This window comes from Ochotona curzoniae, unplaced genomic scaffold, assembly GCF_017591425.1.
Source record: "Ochotona curzoniae isolate NIBS_2020 unplaced genomic scaffold, NIBS_Ocur_1.0 contig_3437, whole genome shotgun sequence".
NCBI classification, from domain to species: Eukaryota; Metazoa; Chordata; class Mammalia; order Lagomorpha; family Ochotonidae; genus Ochotona; species Ochotona curzoniae.
Window position 1 is genome coordinate 453,952 of NW_024465862.1, and position 17,240 is coordinate 471,191.

Here is a 17,240-nt window from a genome sequence, read left to right on the forward strand (position 1 = left end):
AGGCCCTGAGACTGTGTGCTGACCCCCACCCCTCATTGCAGTCGGAATCTCTGGGGCCCACAGTGACAGCCACACCAGGCACACACACCCATCATCTTTATTGGGCGTTGGATCTGTTATGGTATGGAAGGATTCAAGTGACAATGGCGTTCCTCAGACAGGAGGTGGGCCAGGAAGGCCAGGTCAGGAATGCAGGGTGCGTCCTCCACTCTGGCCTCTTCAGTGGTACTTGCGCCGCCGTTCGTGTTCTGAAGTCGGGAAGCAAAATGGTGAGTCTCTTAAAATGTATTTCAGTGAAAGCAAAAAACAGCAGTGAAAAAAAAAAAATCACACAAATCCCGGGAATTCGTTTTAGGAGATCCAGACCCCACCTGCCAGAATAGGGATACTAATGTGCCTTTAGGGCCTACCTGTTCAACGGCTGGCACAGTCAACTGGAAGGGGGTGGACACTCCAGTAACAGCCCAGGAAAGCCAGCCAGCAAATGATCCCCTCGACCCGTGTCTCTGTGCTGGACATTTAGCGCTCAAGCCAAAGCACAGCCCGCAGTACCTTGCGGAATGCTTCCTTGCTCCAGCTTCATCCTGTTTTCCCAGCCTCCTCTACCACAATCTTCTCACTTTGAACAATGTCCCACATACTGTATTCTGGTAAGTCCCTTCAGTTCTTTTTAGGTGGAGTGCGGATAAGGAACATTGTAAAGGTCCCCTCAGCTGCCAGAAGATGGCAGCTGGCCCAGCCCACCCTCTCACGGGACCCCCCCAAGGCAAGACGGCATGAGGCACTCACTGAGTTCCTTGTACGAAAGGCAGTAGCTGAAGAGCACGTAGCCTGCCAGCACCATGTTCACGCCCGCGATGCTCCCCTTCTTCACGTTGATGTACTTGTTGTAGTACCGGTAGTAGCCTGTAAACAGGGAGGCGCTCACTGCTCCGCTGCACTAGCAGCCTTTCATATGCACAGGAGGCTGGTTGGAACTCGGGGAGGCCCGGGACTTTGCTGGCTTGCTGGGTGATGGTGAGACACACAGATGGCCCTGCGGGTCGCTAGTGCTCATCACCCAATTCCAAACCCATACCCTGGCCCAGCCCAGCCCGATTCTGCTCTGTCCTCTGACCGTGCCCTTGTGCTGTTAGCTTTGCTTGCCAGCTACCTACCTCCAGCCCTTTCCCTAATTCTGACCCAGAGTCTAACCCATTCCAAAAAGGCCATTTGATCATGGCCAACTGGGTCAGCCAGGGCCCTGGGGAGGAGGAAGGCATCCACACACCCCTCTCTTCACTGGGTGTCTCACTTCATGCAGAAGCCCACTGAGGGGGGAATAGTCTTTGCCCTGTCAGCTCACAGGTGATGTTAAAGAAGGTAATGCTGGCAGATGTGGAGTTCCAGCGGACTCTGGGCATGAACAGGCCCGCTCACCTCCCTGATATAAAAGGGGTGGGTGGGCAGAGCTTTCTGAGGGTGGCCCTTAGGCCAGAAGTAACAAGGTGCACCAAAGAGTCAGGACTGCCGGAACCCTCAGGGATGACTGAGTCTTTATTCTGGAAAGACGCGACCCGCGAGCCAAATGCAGATGCTTGTCCTACACGTTGGAGCATGAACTGAGGCATTATGGTTCGAACGCTGCCCTTAAAGAAGCTTAGGTGTAAGGACACTCACTGGCATTTCTTTAACATGGAGGCAGTGGTGCCAATTCCAAGCAATAGAGGCCGTTTTCTGGCTGTTTGGGTGGGGCCGACCACCGAGGCAAAGGGCTAGCAGTGCCTCCCAGTCCCCTACGGGATGTACTGACACAAGCCCAAGTTAACTCACAGCAGCAGTCTGCTTTTGTTCACACACATGCAGAAGGCTCTGACCTCTTTGAAACGCTCCGCCGATGCCTTTAGGGGTGAAATCCCGCATCAGGATCCAGCTTGGCAGCTCTGTGAGCTTGACATCCATAAGTTTCTTGTCCTTCAGTGGCACTGAACAAATCAGAATGAGAAACACCCACTGAAAAAAGAGCCTCCTTTTTTTTATCACTATTCAACTCTTCAATAAAGGCACAGCAGGTCGTCACACAGGGGCTGCACCTGGCCAACACGGTTTTAACGCTGAATCAGGCAGACGGCTGCAGTGGCAGCTTTATTAACCAGCAGAGTATCTGAACAGGAGCTTGCAGAGAATAACTTTTGTAAGCTCAGGGCTGCAAGGAAGAAAGCCATGAAGCGGGGGACAGTGCAGATTACCACAAAACTCACACTTCATTGTATCTTCATGAGCAGGTGGACAACTTGGCCAACGTCAGGCACATGCAGCCTAGAGACAGGACCCCCCCTTCCCTTGATGCCATTCAGAAGGCAGGCCTACTCAAGCCCTGGGAATCTGTGGCTGGGCAAAAATGGGAGGGGCTGTGCCCTCAGGTGTCTCACTGTTGGGAGTGCATTTGTCCACGGGGGCAGAACACCAGCATCTGGGTTCACGTGGTGCTAACCTCCCCAGATTCGCCAGCCAAGCAAGTATCCTACAAGGCCAGAGGGGTTAACAGTTCACAGAGGTAGGAGTGAGAGCAAATGCAGTTCCAAGTCAAAATGACTTCATAAAAACCTTTTCAGGTGATTCACTGGGCCCCAGACCTTTGTGCCAGTAGACTCCTGTGACGAAGGACAGGAAGGTCCATGGAAGAGGCCATATCTGTTCTTGTCCCTGGGCCCTAAAGGAAATCAGGGAAGATTGACGAGGAAGTGTCTGGAAGGAAGGACTGGTATCCTGTCTTCACTGCCAAGATCAATTTCTTCTTAAAGATTTATTTTTATTACAAAGGCAGTTACAGAAATAGGATAGATAGACAAATTTTCCATCTGCTGGTTTACCCCAGATGGCCATAATGGGCAGAACGGGGCCAGTCTGATCTCAGGAGCTGCTTCTAGGTCATGCACATGGGTGCAGAATCCCAAGCACTTGAACCATCCTCTGCTGCTTTCCCAGGCGCATTGGCAGGGAGCTGGGTTGGAAGTGACACAGCTGGGACATGAATCTGTGCCCATACTAGATGCTGGTGCTGCAGGTGGAGGCTTAAACTACTACACCACAATGCCAGCCCTGGCAAGCTCTCTCAAGTGCATAAATGGACATGGGAAAAAAACAACAACACAAAAAGCTGGTGCTTTTCCAGAGGACACAAGTGACAGGTGAGGCTTCAGCCCCTGATCTGCATGCATGGTTTTAGGGACACTGTTTTGGTGGCCTGCATCCAACAGACCTTCCATCTAGCCCCATCAGTAAATACAGTGAACCTCACACACACCAGGCAGCACGCTGTGCACTGTGCACACAGCACTTAGTAAAGCGGTGTCTTAACTGCTGTGCCAAACGCCCAGCACAAATTTGTGTATTACATCAGAGTATTTCAGGTTGGTTGTTCCAAAAAAAAAAACGTCATTTCTGGAACACTGGGGCTGCATTTTCATATTCCCAGAAACTATATAAACATTTATAAACATTCTGTACACACATGACCATGCTCATGGCCTAGCAAGTTGCTTGACACATCACAAGAAAAAAGCTAACCAGCTGAAATTTATTTTCATACCCATTTCTATCTCTGTCCTCTGAAGAGTGTTTCCTTAAACTAAACTACAAGAATCTACAGCAAAGAAAAACAAAACTGGTAGCTTTATGTGGAGAACCACTCCAGCCCAGAGGTGCACTCATCTGGGGAATTTCTTATAGTGGAAGATGGCCTTGGGCCCCTGGAGCCAAACAGGAGTTGCTCCCCAACACGCCGCTAAAGCTCTGGAACATTCACAGGTTTTGAGAGGACAGATGATTCTCCGACTTTAAGAAGCTTACAGTTGTGGCGTAGCCAGTAAAGCTGCCACCAGTGACACTGGCATCCAGTATGAGAGCAGCTTAGAGTTCAGGCTGCTCCACCTCTGGTCCAGGTCTCTGCTAATGGCCTGGGAAAGCAGCAAAGGAAGACAAAAGCACTTGGGGCCCTGCCACCTGGCATCAGCCAGAGCCCCAGCACTGGCCCATTTGGGCAGTGAATCAGTGGATGAAAGATCTTTCTCTGTATGTATTTCTAGAAGGAGAAACAGAGAGACAGACCTTGCACATGCCGATTCACTGTCCCCCCTCACCCCAAAGAAGGCTGCAACTGCTGGAGCTGAGGCGCTCTGAAGCCAGGAGCTTCTCCCAGGTCTCCCACGCGGGTGCAGGGTCCCGAGGCTTTGAGCCGTCCTCCACCACTTTCCCAGGCCACAAGCAGGCAGCTGGCCAGGAAGAGGAACAGCTGGGACACAAACTGCTGCCCATATGGGATCCTGGCACAAGGACTTAAGCTTCTACGCTACTGTGCCGGGCCCCTACTACCCATTTTTTATGGAGCTTCGTGAAAATGTCAAGTGCCTCCAGATGCTGAAGCCAACCACTGACCTGGACCGAGTACAGACTGTAGGCTTTGTATTAAAAATTTATTTCTTTTTATTTGAAAGGCAGATTTACAGAGAAAGAGAACAGAGACCACCCACTGATTCATTCTCGTAATGACCACAACAGCCAGAGCTGGGCTAATCCAAAGCCAGGAGCCAGGAATTTCCTCCTGGTTTCCCATGTGAGTGCAAGGGCCCAAGAATTTTTCACCACACTGTCAGGCACATTAGCAGGAAACTGGATCAGAAAGGCAGCAGCCGGGACCCAAACCAGCATCTATTTGGAATGAAGGAACCACAAATTTAGCACACAAAACTGACACCATGGCACCAGCTCCCATAGTCTTTTCTTGTTTGTCCGTTTTTCCCATAGTCTTCTTTCTTTTTTTTTTTTTTTTAAGATTTTTGGACCCAGCGCCGTGGCCTAGCGGCTAAAGCCCTCGTCTTGAACGCGCCAGGAGCCCATATTGGCGCCGGTTCTAATCCCAGTAGGCCGAAGGCTTTGGGACCCTGCACGCACGTGGGAGACCTGAAGGAGGTTCCTGGTTCCCGGCTTCGGATCGGCGCAGCACCAGCTGTTGCAAATGCAAAGCCAGATGTACAGAGAGGAGGAGAGACAGAGAGGAAGATCTTCCATCCGATGATTCATTCCCCAAGTGACCGCAACGGCCGGTGCTTCCGAAGCCAGGTCTCCCACATGGCTGCAGGGTCCCAAGGCTTTGGTTCGTCCTCGACTGCTTTCCCAGGCCACAAGCAGGGAGCTGGATGGGAAGCGGGGCTACCGGGATTAGAACTGGTGCCCATATGGGATCCCGACACATTCAAGGCAAGGACTTTTAGCCACTAGGCCACCGTGCCCGGGCCCCCATAGTTTTTCAAAAGCAACATAAGAACCACTCAGACTGCAGGGCCATACAGAAACAGGGCAGGGTGTGTGGCCCCGCTGGCAACAGTCTGCATACCCCGATCCTATCTAAATTCCTCTCACTTTCTTTGGTAATGAACTAGCTGCTTTTCGTGCTGTGGTCCTTAGTACTTAAAAGAAATGAACTGTGGTTTCATCAGAGGGATGCTGAGTGGGTCAGACTCCAGTGGGACTTGAATAAAGGTTCCAGAGCAAAAGCTTGGATGACAAGTTCACATCCACTGAGTGCTCAGCTGTGGAGCAGGCAACTTTCCAACTATCTCTTGGGTACTAAACTGTTTAATTTTAATACATAAGGCTCTTTACAATCTTCCTCCCTCTTAAACATGGCACAACGCCACCCTGTTCTCTTTCCCATACTGTTTCCTTTAACAACACAATCCTAGTGGATGAGAAAAACACTCGTGCCCACGATACCGATGGACACATAACTTCACTGTCACCGTTTTCAATTCCTTCTGTGTGACTCCAGCCTGAGATGAAGAAAGTAGAAACTGGGGGCCTAACACAGTGGTATAGCATGCTGATTCTCCACCTGCAGTGCCTGCATCCCATACGGGCACCAGTTCGTGTCCTGGCAGCCCCACTTCCCATCCAGCTCCCTGCCTGTGGCCTGGGAAAGCAGTGGAGGACGGCCCAAAGCCTTGGGACCCTGCACCCACATGGGAGACCCAGAGGAAGCTCCCCAACTCCTGACTTTAAATTGGAATCAGCTCCAGCACTTTCATGGTCATTAGGGGAATGAACCAGCAGATGGAAGATTGTCCTCTCTCTCTCGCCTTAAATCTGTAAACCTGCCTTCCCAATAAAAAATAAACATATTTTCAAAATGGGGCTGACATTCCTGGAACTGACTGCCTAACAAGGCTGCTGTGAGGATCTAGTGCCAGGATCCCGTATGGGCACTGGTTCTAATCCCAGCTGCTCCGCTTCCCATCCAGCTCCCTGGGAAAGCAGTAGAGGACGGCCCAAAGCCTTGGGAACCTGCACCTGTATGGGAGACCCGGAAAAACCTCCTGGCTCTTGGCTTCAGATTGGCTCAGCTTTGGTCACTGTGGTCATTTGGGGAGTGAATCAATGGATGGAAAATCTTCCTCTCTGTCTCTCCTCTCTGTACATCTGAATTTGCAATAAAAATAAATAAATCTTAAAAAAAGAAAAGACTGTTTTCCTATGCAAACAAACAAAATCAGCGTGCACACAGTGTCACCGAAATGTTTGCTGGCCCTAAATTTACACCGTCATTCACCAAGCGCCTCAAGTTCGAATCCCAGTTCAGCCCTTTTGGGCTGTGACCTTGACCAGGGCACCTCCCCTCCAGAAGCCTGTTTAACAAGCACGCCCCGAACCTTCCGCGATCTCAGACACCGTACGAGACGTCAGCTCCTCTGGAGGCTTAGCCGGAGCTCCAGCTTGGGTAGGGACGCATGCTGCGCGTAGGGTCAAGTGCAAAGCGCCTGAAGGGCAGCGGGGAGGAGAGCAGCCGCTCCTCGGCGCGGAGAGGGGCAGTGGCCCACAGGGGTGCACGGCCAGCTCCAGGGGCGCGACCCGCCGCAGCCCACCGAGCCGGGCTCCTGCGTGGCCGCTGGCCAAGCCGAGGTCACACGGCGATGAACCCTGAAGCCAGGCGCTCGGCGCGCATCAGCCGGCGCCGTGAAGGCACAGCGAAGGGCAGGGCGCAGAGCCGCACCGCGTCCCCTCAGTGGGCGGCTCTGCGCCCTGAATTCCCGACTCTAGCTCCAGTATTCGGAATCCACACCATCCTGCCACAGCCACCCACTCACCGACTGACGCCATCTTGGAGTCCTGGTGTCCCCTGAGCCGGCGGCGCGAGGGCTCCTGGGTAGAGAGGACGCGCCGCAGGCGACGCGGAGCGCGGAGGCTCACGGGAAGCAGGTCAAGTGGCGTGCCGCCACGTTCGGAAGGTCTCGCAGTTTGGTCAAGATAAGGGACCCTCCTGCCAATAGAGAGAGAGAGAGCAAAAAGGAAAAAGGACGGCTTGCCTTTTTTATTCTGTACCTTTAAGCTGATTATAAGCAATGAGAGGAGTATGTTAAGAATCTTGCTTCCAGACTCGGGTCTCCCAGTCCGAGTCCTGGCGCCTGCCTGCTAGGTGGGTGCCACATTCGTGAGCCCTGGGCAGTGGGGGATCCAGCGGGGTTCGGCTCACCTGCCCGGGTCCTTGGACTCACTTGCAAGAACGTGTCTTACCTAGTGGAAAAGGTGGAGCACTGGACCCAGACCCTGATATGAAAGGAGCACATGGCAGCTCATTGGATGCCATAGCAGAAACAGAACAAACTGGACAACTATCCCAAACAAATGATGACAGCAACAAATCTCGGTGAGGGCCCAGCGCGGTAGCCTAGGAACTAAAGTCCTCGCCTTGAACGCACTGGGATTTCATGTGGGTGCCGGTTCTGGTCCCAGCAATCCCACTTCCCATCCAGCTCCCTGCGTGTGGCCTGGGAAAGCAGTCAGGATGGCCCAAAGCCTTGGGACCTTGCATCCACATGCGAGACCCAGAAGTTTCTGGCTCCTGGCTTCGGATTGGCTCAGCTCCAGCTGTTGCAGCTGCTTGGGGAGTGAACCATTGGACAAAAGACCTTCCTATGTGAATATCTGCATTCCCAATAAAAAATAAGTAATTCTTAAAAAAGAAAATAAAAACCTCGGTGAATGGAGACTTGAGGCTTACCCCGTCAGCCAGTGGACACTGCAAGGGTGACATCATCCTTGGGTCGGTGAAATCGGCAGCACTTCAGAACTGTCCACACCACTTGGGCAGAACCCTCGGGATATGGACACATCGGGATGAAGTGGCAGTGCCTCATCCCTGGGTACTCGGACGTTTGGAAAGTCATGTGTAGCTTCCCGCTTTTCTCTCCCCTTCCCCCAGAAACAACAAGAAGAGATAGCAAATTTGGAAATATTGAGTTCACCCAATTTTCCTTAAACCTTGATTCTTCCCACCCTGATCAACCATGGAATCATGATAAAAATAAAGTGAGATAAATCTTCTGGCCATGGCCATTGGTCAGCCCCGACTCTCAGGTGTTCATTGGGCCAGGAGAAACTGGCATGCAGGTGCGGGAATCAAAGAGCCGAGGAGACCCGGCTGTCTGCGGGCACTGGGGGGAAGGCTGCGAGGGCTTTTCCTGTGCCCGTCACCTAGATGACTCACTCTGGCGCATTTGCTTAGCCCATTTCCCCATTTCTTCTGGGAAAAAAAAGTGGGATTTATGAAGTCTAACTCAGCGAGAGTGTGTGGGTTATATTAGACTTGGAATTGCCATGTAGTAAACATGCCATGTACATGTCATGTGCTACATGACAAATTTTTAAAAAAGATTTATTTATTTTTATTGGAAAGTCAGATATACAGAGAGGAGGAGAGACAGAGAGGAAGATTTTCCATCCGATGATTCACTCCCCAAGTGACCACAACGGCTGGTACTGTGCTGATCCTAAGCCAGGAGCCAGGAGCTTCCACCAGATCCCCACACGGGTGCAGGGTCCCAAGGCTTTGGGCCATCCCCGACGGCTTTCCCAGGCCACAAGCAGGGAGCTGGATGGGAAGTGGGACTACTGGGATTAGAACCTGTGCCTATATGGGATCCCAGCATGTTCAAGGTGAGGGCTTAACCTGCTAGGCCACCGCGCTGAGACCAACAAATGTTTTCAAACATTTGAAAAGCAGAGAGAGAGGGGCTGCAACGGCCTGGGTTGTGCCAGGCTGAGCCTGGAACTCCATCTGTATCTCCCACACGTCTGCACATGGACAGCATGGGTTCAAGCAAGTACTTGGTCATTTTCAACACACTTTCCTAGGTGTGTCATCGGAGGAGCTGTAGGGGAAGTGACACAGCCGAGACTCAAACCAGCGCCCATGGAGGATGTTGGCGTCTCAGGTAGTGGCTTGGCTCACTGTGACACAGAGCCAATCTCCATCCCTTAATGCTTTTTTTTTTTTTTTTAAGATTCATTTATTTTGATTAGAAAGGCAAATTTTTCCAAAGAGGAAAAAGAGACACAGAAAGATCTTCCTGCACCAAGTGGCTGCTACAGCCGAAACTTAGTCAACTGGACAGCAGGTGTCAGGATGTTCTTCTGGGTCTCTCACAGCGGGGGTTTGGGGTGTAGAGTCCCAAGGCTTTGGGCATCTTCAATTGCTTTTTCAGACCACAAGCATGGAACTGGATTGGAGGTGGAACAGCCAGGATGGGACCCGACGCCCATACGGGATCCCGGCAGATGCATGGCAACTTTAGCTACTAGGCCAATGCACCAGGCCCATTCTCAATTCATTTTTAGGATTTATTTATTTTTATTAGAAAGGTAGATAGATAGATACACAAAGAGAAGGAGAAACAGAAAGATCTGATGCCCATCTACAGGTTCACTCCCCAGGTGACCACCACTAGGCTACTGCATCAGGCCCCATCTCTTGATTCTTAAGGCCTTCATGACAGATCTGAAAATCAGTCTTGTGAACAAATAAAGGTCTCTCTGCAGTGAGCATTGCTACTCTATTTGTGTTGTGCCGGAGACCAGCTCCAGCTGACTGAGAGCTTGCAAAGGATGCGTGGATCGGCGAGATGATAGGAAGAGATAAGACACGGACCACTATGACTTGATGCTCATAAGGGACAACTCAGAAAAGTTGCCTTCTTCATTTATACATAAATCATCACAAGCTTTTGCACAACATCCAATTGTTTCGTTTTTCATTACATCATGGTTATGCAAATGCAAGAAGCAATCCTAAAAAAATATTTTTCTATTTGAAAGAAAACATTTTTAACAAACGATTACTCATTGAAACCTGCAATCACCTGGCTGAAGCCAGGAACTCCACGGTTGGCAGCACATGCAGTTACATAGTCACAAGTAGTTCACTTATACTCAACATCAACTTTTACTAAACACAAACTAATATTGATTAAAATATTAAGAATACAGAATTAAAAGATCATAAATGAAAGAATTTTATAAAAGCATATAACATAGAATCTTTGCTAAATCTTATAATCAAATCATGCATTAATTACGGTCACCATCACCTAGTGCTGATTCAATTTTTTGTTCTTTTGTTAAAGGGCAGTGAAAGGGATCAAGGCAGCTCAGCCAATCTACAAACAGAGGGCCTTTACAAGAAACTTCCTTTTATCTTTATAAACTGTTTTCTTTCCCTAAATATAAGTGCTAATATAAGATAAAGATTTTAAGCCATTTTGAGGGGGTTCACATCTATTTCCTTATAAAAGATGCCCCATATACTTTTGCTTTCTGTGGTAAGAAACTAAAATGCGTCACATCATGTGTTTTAACAGTTTGAGGTGCATGAGAAATAAACTCTTTGTACCTCCACGATTGCCATCTGTTCCAAGATATTATCAAGCCATTCCTTAAGGAAAACATTACTTATACTAGGGCAAACTCCAGGACAAAGGTGGGCACATTACAGGATGTTTGGAAACATTGTGATCTCAATTGTACTATTGTATAATTTTAACTGTGTGTCATAGCCTTACATTACTAAAGGTGTTTTATCGTAACATGATTGATCAATTTGAGGTGTCATACCAGTTACAGGAATCACTTCACATTAACAAAACAACAGCAACAACACCCTCAAAAGAATTCTGTGAAACATCAGAGAGGTGGTTGAGTTCCATACAATGGGTGAGGCAGCAATGAGGTGACCAGAGTCATTCTGCTGGGCCTTGCCTCGCAGCCAGAAACTCCTCGCAGCCTTGCTAACTGAGGAGCGGTGCTCATCACACAGCCGTGCCGTCCGACCGACTGCACGGCTCCCCACAGTGTTGGAAGCATTCCTTCCTGCTCCAGCGCCTGTTGCTATGACTGTGATACTCATCTCTTTGCCACTTAAATCTGGGAGTCTTGTGCAGCTAAAGAATTCTGTTGATTTCTTGGCGTTTATACTAATCACACCATCCCGTTCTGCCTAACGCCCTGTACAAACCCCTCCATTTTAAGAATTATTTGGTGAAGCTGGCACAGTAGCCTAGTGGCTAAAGTCCATACCTTGCACGTGCCCTGATCCCATATGGGCGCCTTCTATCCTGGTGGCTCCACTTCCCTTTCAGCTCCCTGCTTGTGGCCTGGGGAAGCAGTCAGGGATGGTCCACAGCCTTGGGACCCTGCACCTGTGTGGGAGACCCAGAGGAGACGCCTGGCTCCTGGCTTCAGATCGGCTCAGCTCTGGCCATTACAGCCACTTGAGGAGTCAATCAGCAGATGGAAGATCTTCCTCTGTCTCTTCTCCCCATATATTTAACTTTTCAGTAAAAAATAAGTAAATCTTTAAAAAAAAAATTAGTTTGCTTATCGAGACCCATAGCCTTTACTCCCAGTCATGTCTCACTGAAGAAACCACTGCCCCTCCTCCAGAGGCTGGCAAGCTAATCTTCGACCTTGCAGCATCAGCTGCAGCATCAGCATCCCATATGGGTATAACTTTGGATTCTTGCTGATCCAGCTCCCTGCTGATACCCTGGAAAAGCAGAGGAGGGTGGCTCAAACGCTTGGGCCCTTGCACCCACTGGGGAGACCTGGAAGATGCTCTTGGCTTCTGAGCCTCAGATTAGCTCAGCGCTGGCCATTGAAGATGTATTTATTGAAGGTCGAGTGTGTGGTGGACAGAATCAGGCTGGACTGCAACACCCATTGATTCACATGGAAGTTAGGGCTGGAAACGGAACTGACCACCAACGTATGCGTAAGCGGATTGGGGCAACGGACTCTGCTGGACCCTGTGCTGGCATGCACACACAGGAATCAGGCCTGGGATCACCTCAAAAAAAGTTTCTTTGAGGATCCCTCCAATTGAATTGCTGACCTCAGAACCCCAATCATGAAGAGAAGTGCAGGTTCCATAGTCTGACCGTGGAGAGCAAGTGTCAAAGCTGAGCCTCCTCAGAGGCTCACACGGAGCAGTGAACAGCAAATTCAAATCACATGGAGGATATAGCAATCTACTGGAACCTGCAGAGACACCTGGTACCACAACAGGACGGAGGACAGAACAAATCAATATCCACCCCAGCCATTGTTGGCAGTGAAAATCTGGACAAACGAACATGTCTAAGGTAGATTGTGTCAGCCAGTATATTCTGGAGAGATTTCATTGTGCTTGGAATGGCAATACTGGCAGCATTCAGAACTGTGGAACTATCAAAACCACTTAAGCAGGACCCTCAGAGCATGCCCTACATCAGGGACCTGGCATGGATGGGAGGCTGGGTGGGGCTTCTCTCTTTATTCTCCCCGTACCCCAGATCTAGAAAAAATAATAATAATGTGGAAACAAGGGTTTTCCCCACTTTCCTATAGCCCTTGACCCTTTGTGCCCTAATCAACTATGTAAAGATTATCAAAATAGGACCTGGTGTGATAGTGTAACGGCTAAAGTCCTCACCTTGAGCGTGCTCCAGGGTCCCATACGAGCGCCAGTTTTAATCCCAGTGGCCTTGTTTCCCATCCAGCTCCCTGCCTGTGGCCTGGGAAAGCAGGGACAGCCCAAAGCCTTGGGACCTTGCATCCACATGCGAGACCCGGAGGATGCTCCTGGCTCCTGGCTTCGGATTGGCTCAGCTCCAGCCATTGCAGCTGCTTGGGGAGTGAATCATCAGACAGAAGATATTTCTCTCTGTCTTTCCTCCTCTCTGTATATCTGCCTTTTCAATAAAAATAAAATAAATCTTTTATCAAAATAAAATAATTTTATAAAGATGTATTTATTTTTATTGGAAAGACAGATTTGCAGAAAGGGAGAGACAGATCTTTGATCTCCTGGTTACTCTCCAAGTGGCCACAACGGCTGGAGCTGAGCTCGTTAGAAACCAGGAGTCAGAATCTCCCGTGATGATTCAGGATTAAGCACTTAGGCCACCCTCTGCTGCTTCTCCAGGCCAATAGCAGGAAACTGGGTGGAAAGTGGAACAGCTGGGACAGGAACCTGTGCCTGTATGGGAGAAAGGGGAGGATTAGCCAGTCAAGCCGTTGCCCCACCCACTCCCCAAAGCTTCTTGAATGTAATTATGTTCCCTGAAATCCCAACATCTATCACCCACCTTCTCCAAAGTCCTCTGGCCCTTTTTCTTGACCATCTTGCCTTAGTCATTCACTTAAAAGGGGCTGGTATTGTGGCCTCACAGGTTAGCAGCCTGCAATGCTGACATCCTGCACAAACGCTGTTTGGCATTCTAGCTGCTCCACTTCCCATCCAGCTCCCTGCTAATGCTCCCAGGAAGACTCAGTGGAAGACAGCCTGAAGGCTCGGGCCCCAGCACCCACATGCGAGCCACACGGGAGTTCCTGGCTCCTGGCTTCGGCTCAGACCAGCCCGTCAAGGCAGCCGTTTGGGGTGTTAATCAACAGAAAACATGTCTCTCTGCCTCCATGTCTCCCTCTATCACTAGGTTTTACATAACTAAATAAGTCTTTTTAAAATAATAATAAATTCATTTTATTTTTGATGATGTTTACCTAGATGATACATGCTCATGTGCACCACCAGTTAGGGTGTGGAGGGTCAAGGAGAGGGGGGAAATGGATAAGACAAGTGCCGCCAATATGCTTTTTTTCTTCTGGTATCTGGGGAAAGTGGAGTGAGAAAGGGAGAGAGGGCTACTAGCAACCCAACTGCATCAGTACTCAGGAACTGGGGAAGGCCACCCAAAGTCATCCGAGCCTCCCTGATGTGGAGCATGGAATTAAAGAAAAAATCATTGAAAAACACTGGTCCTCGCCTTGAGCGCACCAGGATCCCATATGGGCGTCAGTTCTAGTCCTAGCAGCTCCACTTCCCATCCAGCTCCCTACGTGTGGCCTGGGAAAGCAGTCGAGAATGGCCCAAAGCCTTGGGACCCTGCACCCATGTGGGAGACCCGGAAGAAGTTGCTGCTTCCTGGCTTCAGATCGGCGCACTACTGGCCGTTGCGGTCACTTGGGGAGTGAATCATCGGATGGAAGATCTTCCTCTCTGTTTCCTGTCTCTCCTCCTCCTTTCTGTTTATCTGACTTTGTAAAAAAAATAAATAAATCTTAAAAAAAAGAAAAACACTGGATCATCTTTCTACCACCACACCAAACACCTGCTCAGCCCCTTTCTTTGCCACGTTAAAAATATGTCCATCTTCTTAGTAGAAAAGTCAAGTTCTATGTTAAAAGAAAAAAAAAAGATGAGCATATGTCTAATCTGAGTTTTAAGGAATTTGCTGTTAATAATCTCTCTTTCCAGAATTTTAAAAATCAGTCTTTTGATCATTTTCTTGTTCAGTGTCACCAGAAGACAAATAATACCTAATGATGCCCCTTCCTGCAGGAGTCAAGTTCATAGAGAATGGAGGACGCCAGGGGCTGGTGAGGACGAGGATGGGGAGTCGTGTTTAATGGGCGTAGAGCTTCAGTTTTATGGGGGAAAAGTTTTAGAGATTAGTTACAGATTTATGCAAATGTGAAAATCTATGCACATTCCCATCACAAAACCCTAATCTTCCCTTCACCCATCTGTCCTGTCTTTTAGCCTGGGAAATGCCTTCAAGTGGCCAAACCGCCAGACCGTGGAGTCCACAGGTGCTCAACAGTCCTCAGCTTAATTTTGTTAATTTTCTTGTTTTGTTTAGATTTTTGCTTCGCCCTCCCAAGTCTGACGAAATTTCTACAAAGATTAGGTATAAATTTCTTTAACAACAACAACAAAAGGAGACTCCAGAACGCTGCCTGTGATAACAGGATCTGGGAACGCAGGAGGGGACCACCTGGAGACTCCACCCAGGCTCTCCGGGCGAACCGCGCATCCCGGCGCGGCTCCTCTGATGTTCTCGCACTGTCCGTGAACATCCGCCTCAGACGGAGGAGGGAGGACGCGGCCCTGGCGAGCGTCAATCTCCAGCTAGGATCAATCAAAGCAGAGGAGAAACACAAAGATTACCGCACCTGACCGCAGACACTGCCGACCTTCGTCCATGGCACTAAAGCCATGGCCCGCGCCGGGACCTCGTGGCGCAACGGTAGCGCGTCTGACTCCAGATCAGAAGGTTGCGTGTTCAAATCACGTCGGGGTCAGCTTAGTACTAGTTTTCTTCTTAAAATTTCTGCCCGTTTTCTCGACCCCAGAGGGACTAAATTTCAGTTCAAGGGAGCTAATGAACTGGATGGGAAAGAACACAGCAACCGCAATTGCGCTCGGTCTGCTTGCAACCCTAAGGGACTCGGCCAACCCTAGGCTTCTGCTAGGACGGCCTGAAGACTAAAAATATGACTTTAAAAGAGAGCAAGAGGGAGTTTGGGTAATGAATTCAGGCTCCTGAGATCTCAGCGACAAAGCTAAGCACTAAATAAGATCAATGTCCTTGGGATTGACATCTGGTTACCATGGTGCAGTCAGTTCTCTCTCTCTCTCTCTCTCTCTCTCTCTCCCCTCCTCCCATCCTTCTTCCCCCTGCCTCTTAACCCTCTCCTCACCAGCTTCCTCTCTCAAATTACATGTAATTTATCAGTCAAGATTATGTCAAAAATTTTTATGATTCCATTTTAAGAAGCTTTCTTTATTTGTAAGACAGAATTATAGAATTTAAGCCAAAAATAATAAGAACAAACAAACAAAAAAAGAATTCAAGGCAAACACTTCAGCCACTAGGCTATTGCAGCAGGCCCCAAATAAATCTTTGAAGGAATGTCAAGTTTGAGGTGTGGAATATTGGAGACAGCAGCAAATAATTCAAGCTTTGCAGACCATTGAATAATCTAGGGTATTATAAACTGTGTTAAGGAGGTTACATTTTACACCATGCAACAACATGGCTCGATTTAACTTTTAGAACGTTCTTTTGGCTGCCTTGAGCAGTATGAACTGAGGAGAGCAAAATCAGATATGGAAAGACTTCCAGAAACGACACCAACCGGGACTCGGATAATTGATTCCAACCCATGCCCCACGCTGTAAAGAGCTCCAAGTGTTTCTGCCACCTGACACAGAGGGAATAAATGTCTTTTGTCCAGGTGACCCTAACTCCTCTGTTGCGGAGGGGGGAAGGGAGGGCCCCTCCAGGGCTGATGTTAATTCCTGGTGCACGCCGGACAGCAATTCAAAGCCGATTTCTCGTATGATTCTCTCATCTCATCTTTCCTACGAACTCATTCTCAATCTTCTCAATCCCGTTTGTCCTTTCCTATTTTTCCTGTCAGGAACCTGCGCGCTCACTCAACCCTGCTGGACTTTCCATTTAATAGACCTTTTTTTTGTTTTGTTTTGTTTGCAAAGCAAGATTTATTTAAAGAGAACAGGGAAAGTGGTTCCTGCCTTAGTGGCAGGTGGGGGCTCCAAGGGAGGGAAGACAACCCCCCCCCCCCATTTAATAGACTCTTAGCAGCAGAATCATCCCAAACATGGGGCTTTCTTATTATCAAGAATGGAAAAAATGCCAACGCTTTCCGCCCCCTCCCCACTCCGGTGAAAATCACACACGGACACGGTGACAGCTTCCCACTTCCCGCAGAAGGCAGGGCCGAAGGCCACCGCAGTCCCCAGGCAGACGCCCCCGGGCAGGCCGCGGTGTCCCCGAGCCCTCTGGGAAGTGGAGTCTTTCCGCCAGCCCCCCGCGACCCGGCGCGGGCGCCTCCAAGTGCGCAGCTGCGACTGCAGGCGAGTGTCGGGCTCGAGCCTTTTGTGTGCCCCGCGCTCCGTGGGGCCGGCAGGCGCCTCTGTCGGCATCCATCCCCGGCGTCCCCGCAGCCCGCAGCCCGCCGGGGGCCCTGCCCTGCGGACAACGCCGGTCGGGGAGCGCGTCCGGTAAGACACCGGGGGGCCCGGCTGCAGCCCGAGCCCGGCGTTCAGGCTGCGGTCCCGGCGGGGAAAGGGCCTGGCCTCGCCCTGC

The 17,240-nt window shown here is 49.8% G+C and overlaps 1 protein-coding gene and 1 non-coding gene across 3 annotated transcripts; one reads left to right on the forward strand and one right to left on the reverse strand.

Moving 5' to 3' along the window:
- Positions 1-78: 78 nt before the first annotated feature.
- Positions 79-7,206, reverse strand: ATP5MF (ATP synthase membrane subunit f). Of its 2 annotated transcripts, XM_040980380.1 has the most exons (4): positions 7,122-7,206; positions 1,857-1,964; positions 790-906; positions 79-248 (listed from the first exon to the last, which is right to left on the reverse strand). In XM_040980380.1, the coding sequence occupies exons 1-4, from the start codon at positions 7,132-7,134 to the stop codon at positions 220-222; spliced, it is 267 nt and encodes an 88-aa protein (XP_040836314.1). In that variant the 5' UTR covers positions 7,135-7,206; the 3' UTR covers positions 79-219. The 2 variants fall into 2 exon arrangements, with proteins under 2 accessions (XP_040836314.1, XP_040836315.1); XM_040980381.1 differs by lacking the exon at positions 790-906 and having other exon boundaries at positions 7,122-7,166.
- Positions 7,207-15,357: 8,151 nt separating this feature from the next.
- Positions 15,358-15,429, forward strand: TRNAW-CCA. Its single transcript has one exon. It is a non-coding gene; the product is annotated as a tRNA-Trp (tRNA).
- Positions 15,430-17,240: the final 1,811 nt, after the last annotated feature.

Coding starts and splice junctions, on each gene's coding strand:
- ATP5MF (XM_040980380.1), bottom strand. Junction 907..1,856: donor CGGCGGAGCGTTTCAAAGAG/GTCAGAGCCTTC, acceptor CCCTGTTTACAG/GCTACTACCGGTACTACAAC. Junction 249..789: donor CCTTTCGTACAAGGAACTCA/GTGAGTGCCTCA, acceptor TCCCGACTTCAG/AACACGAACGGCGGCGCAAG.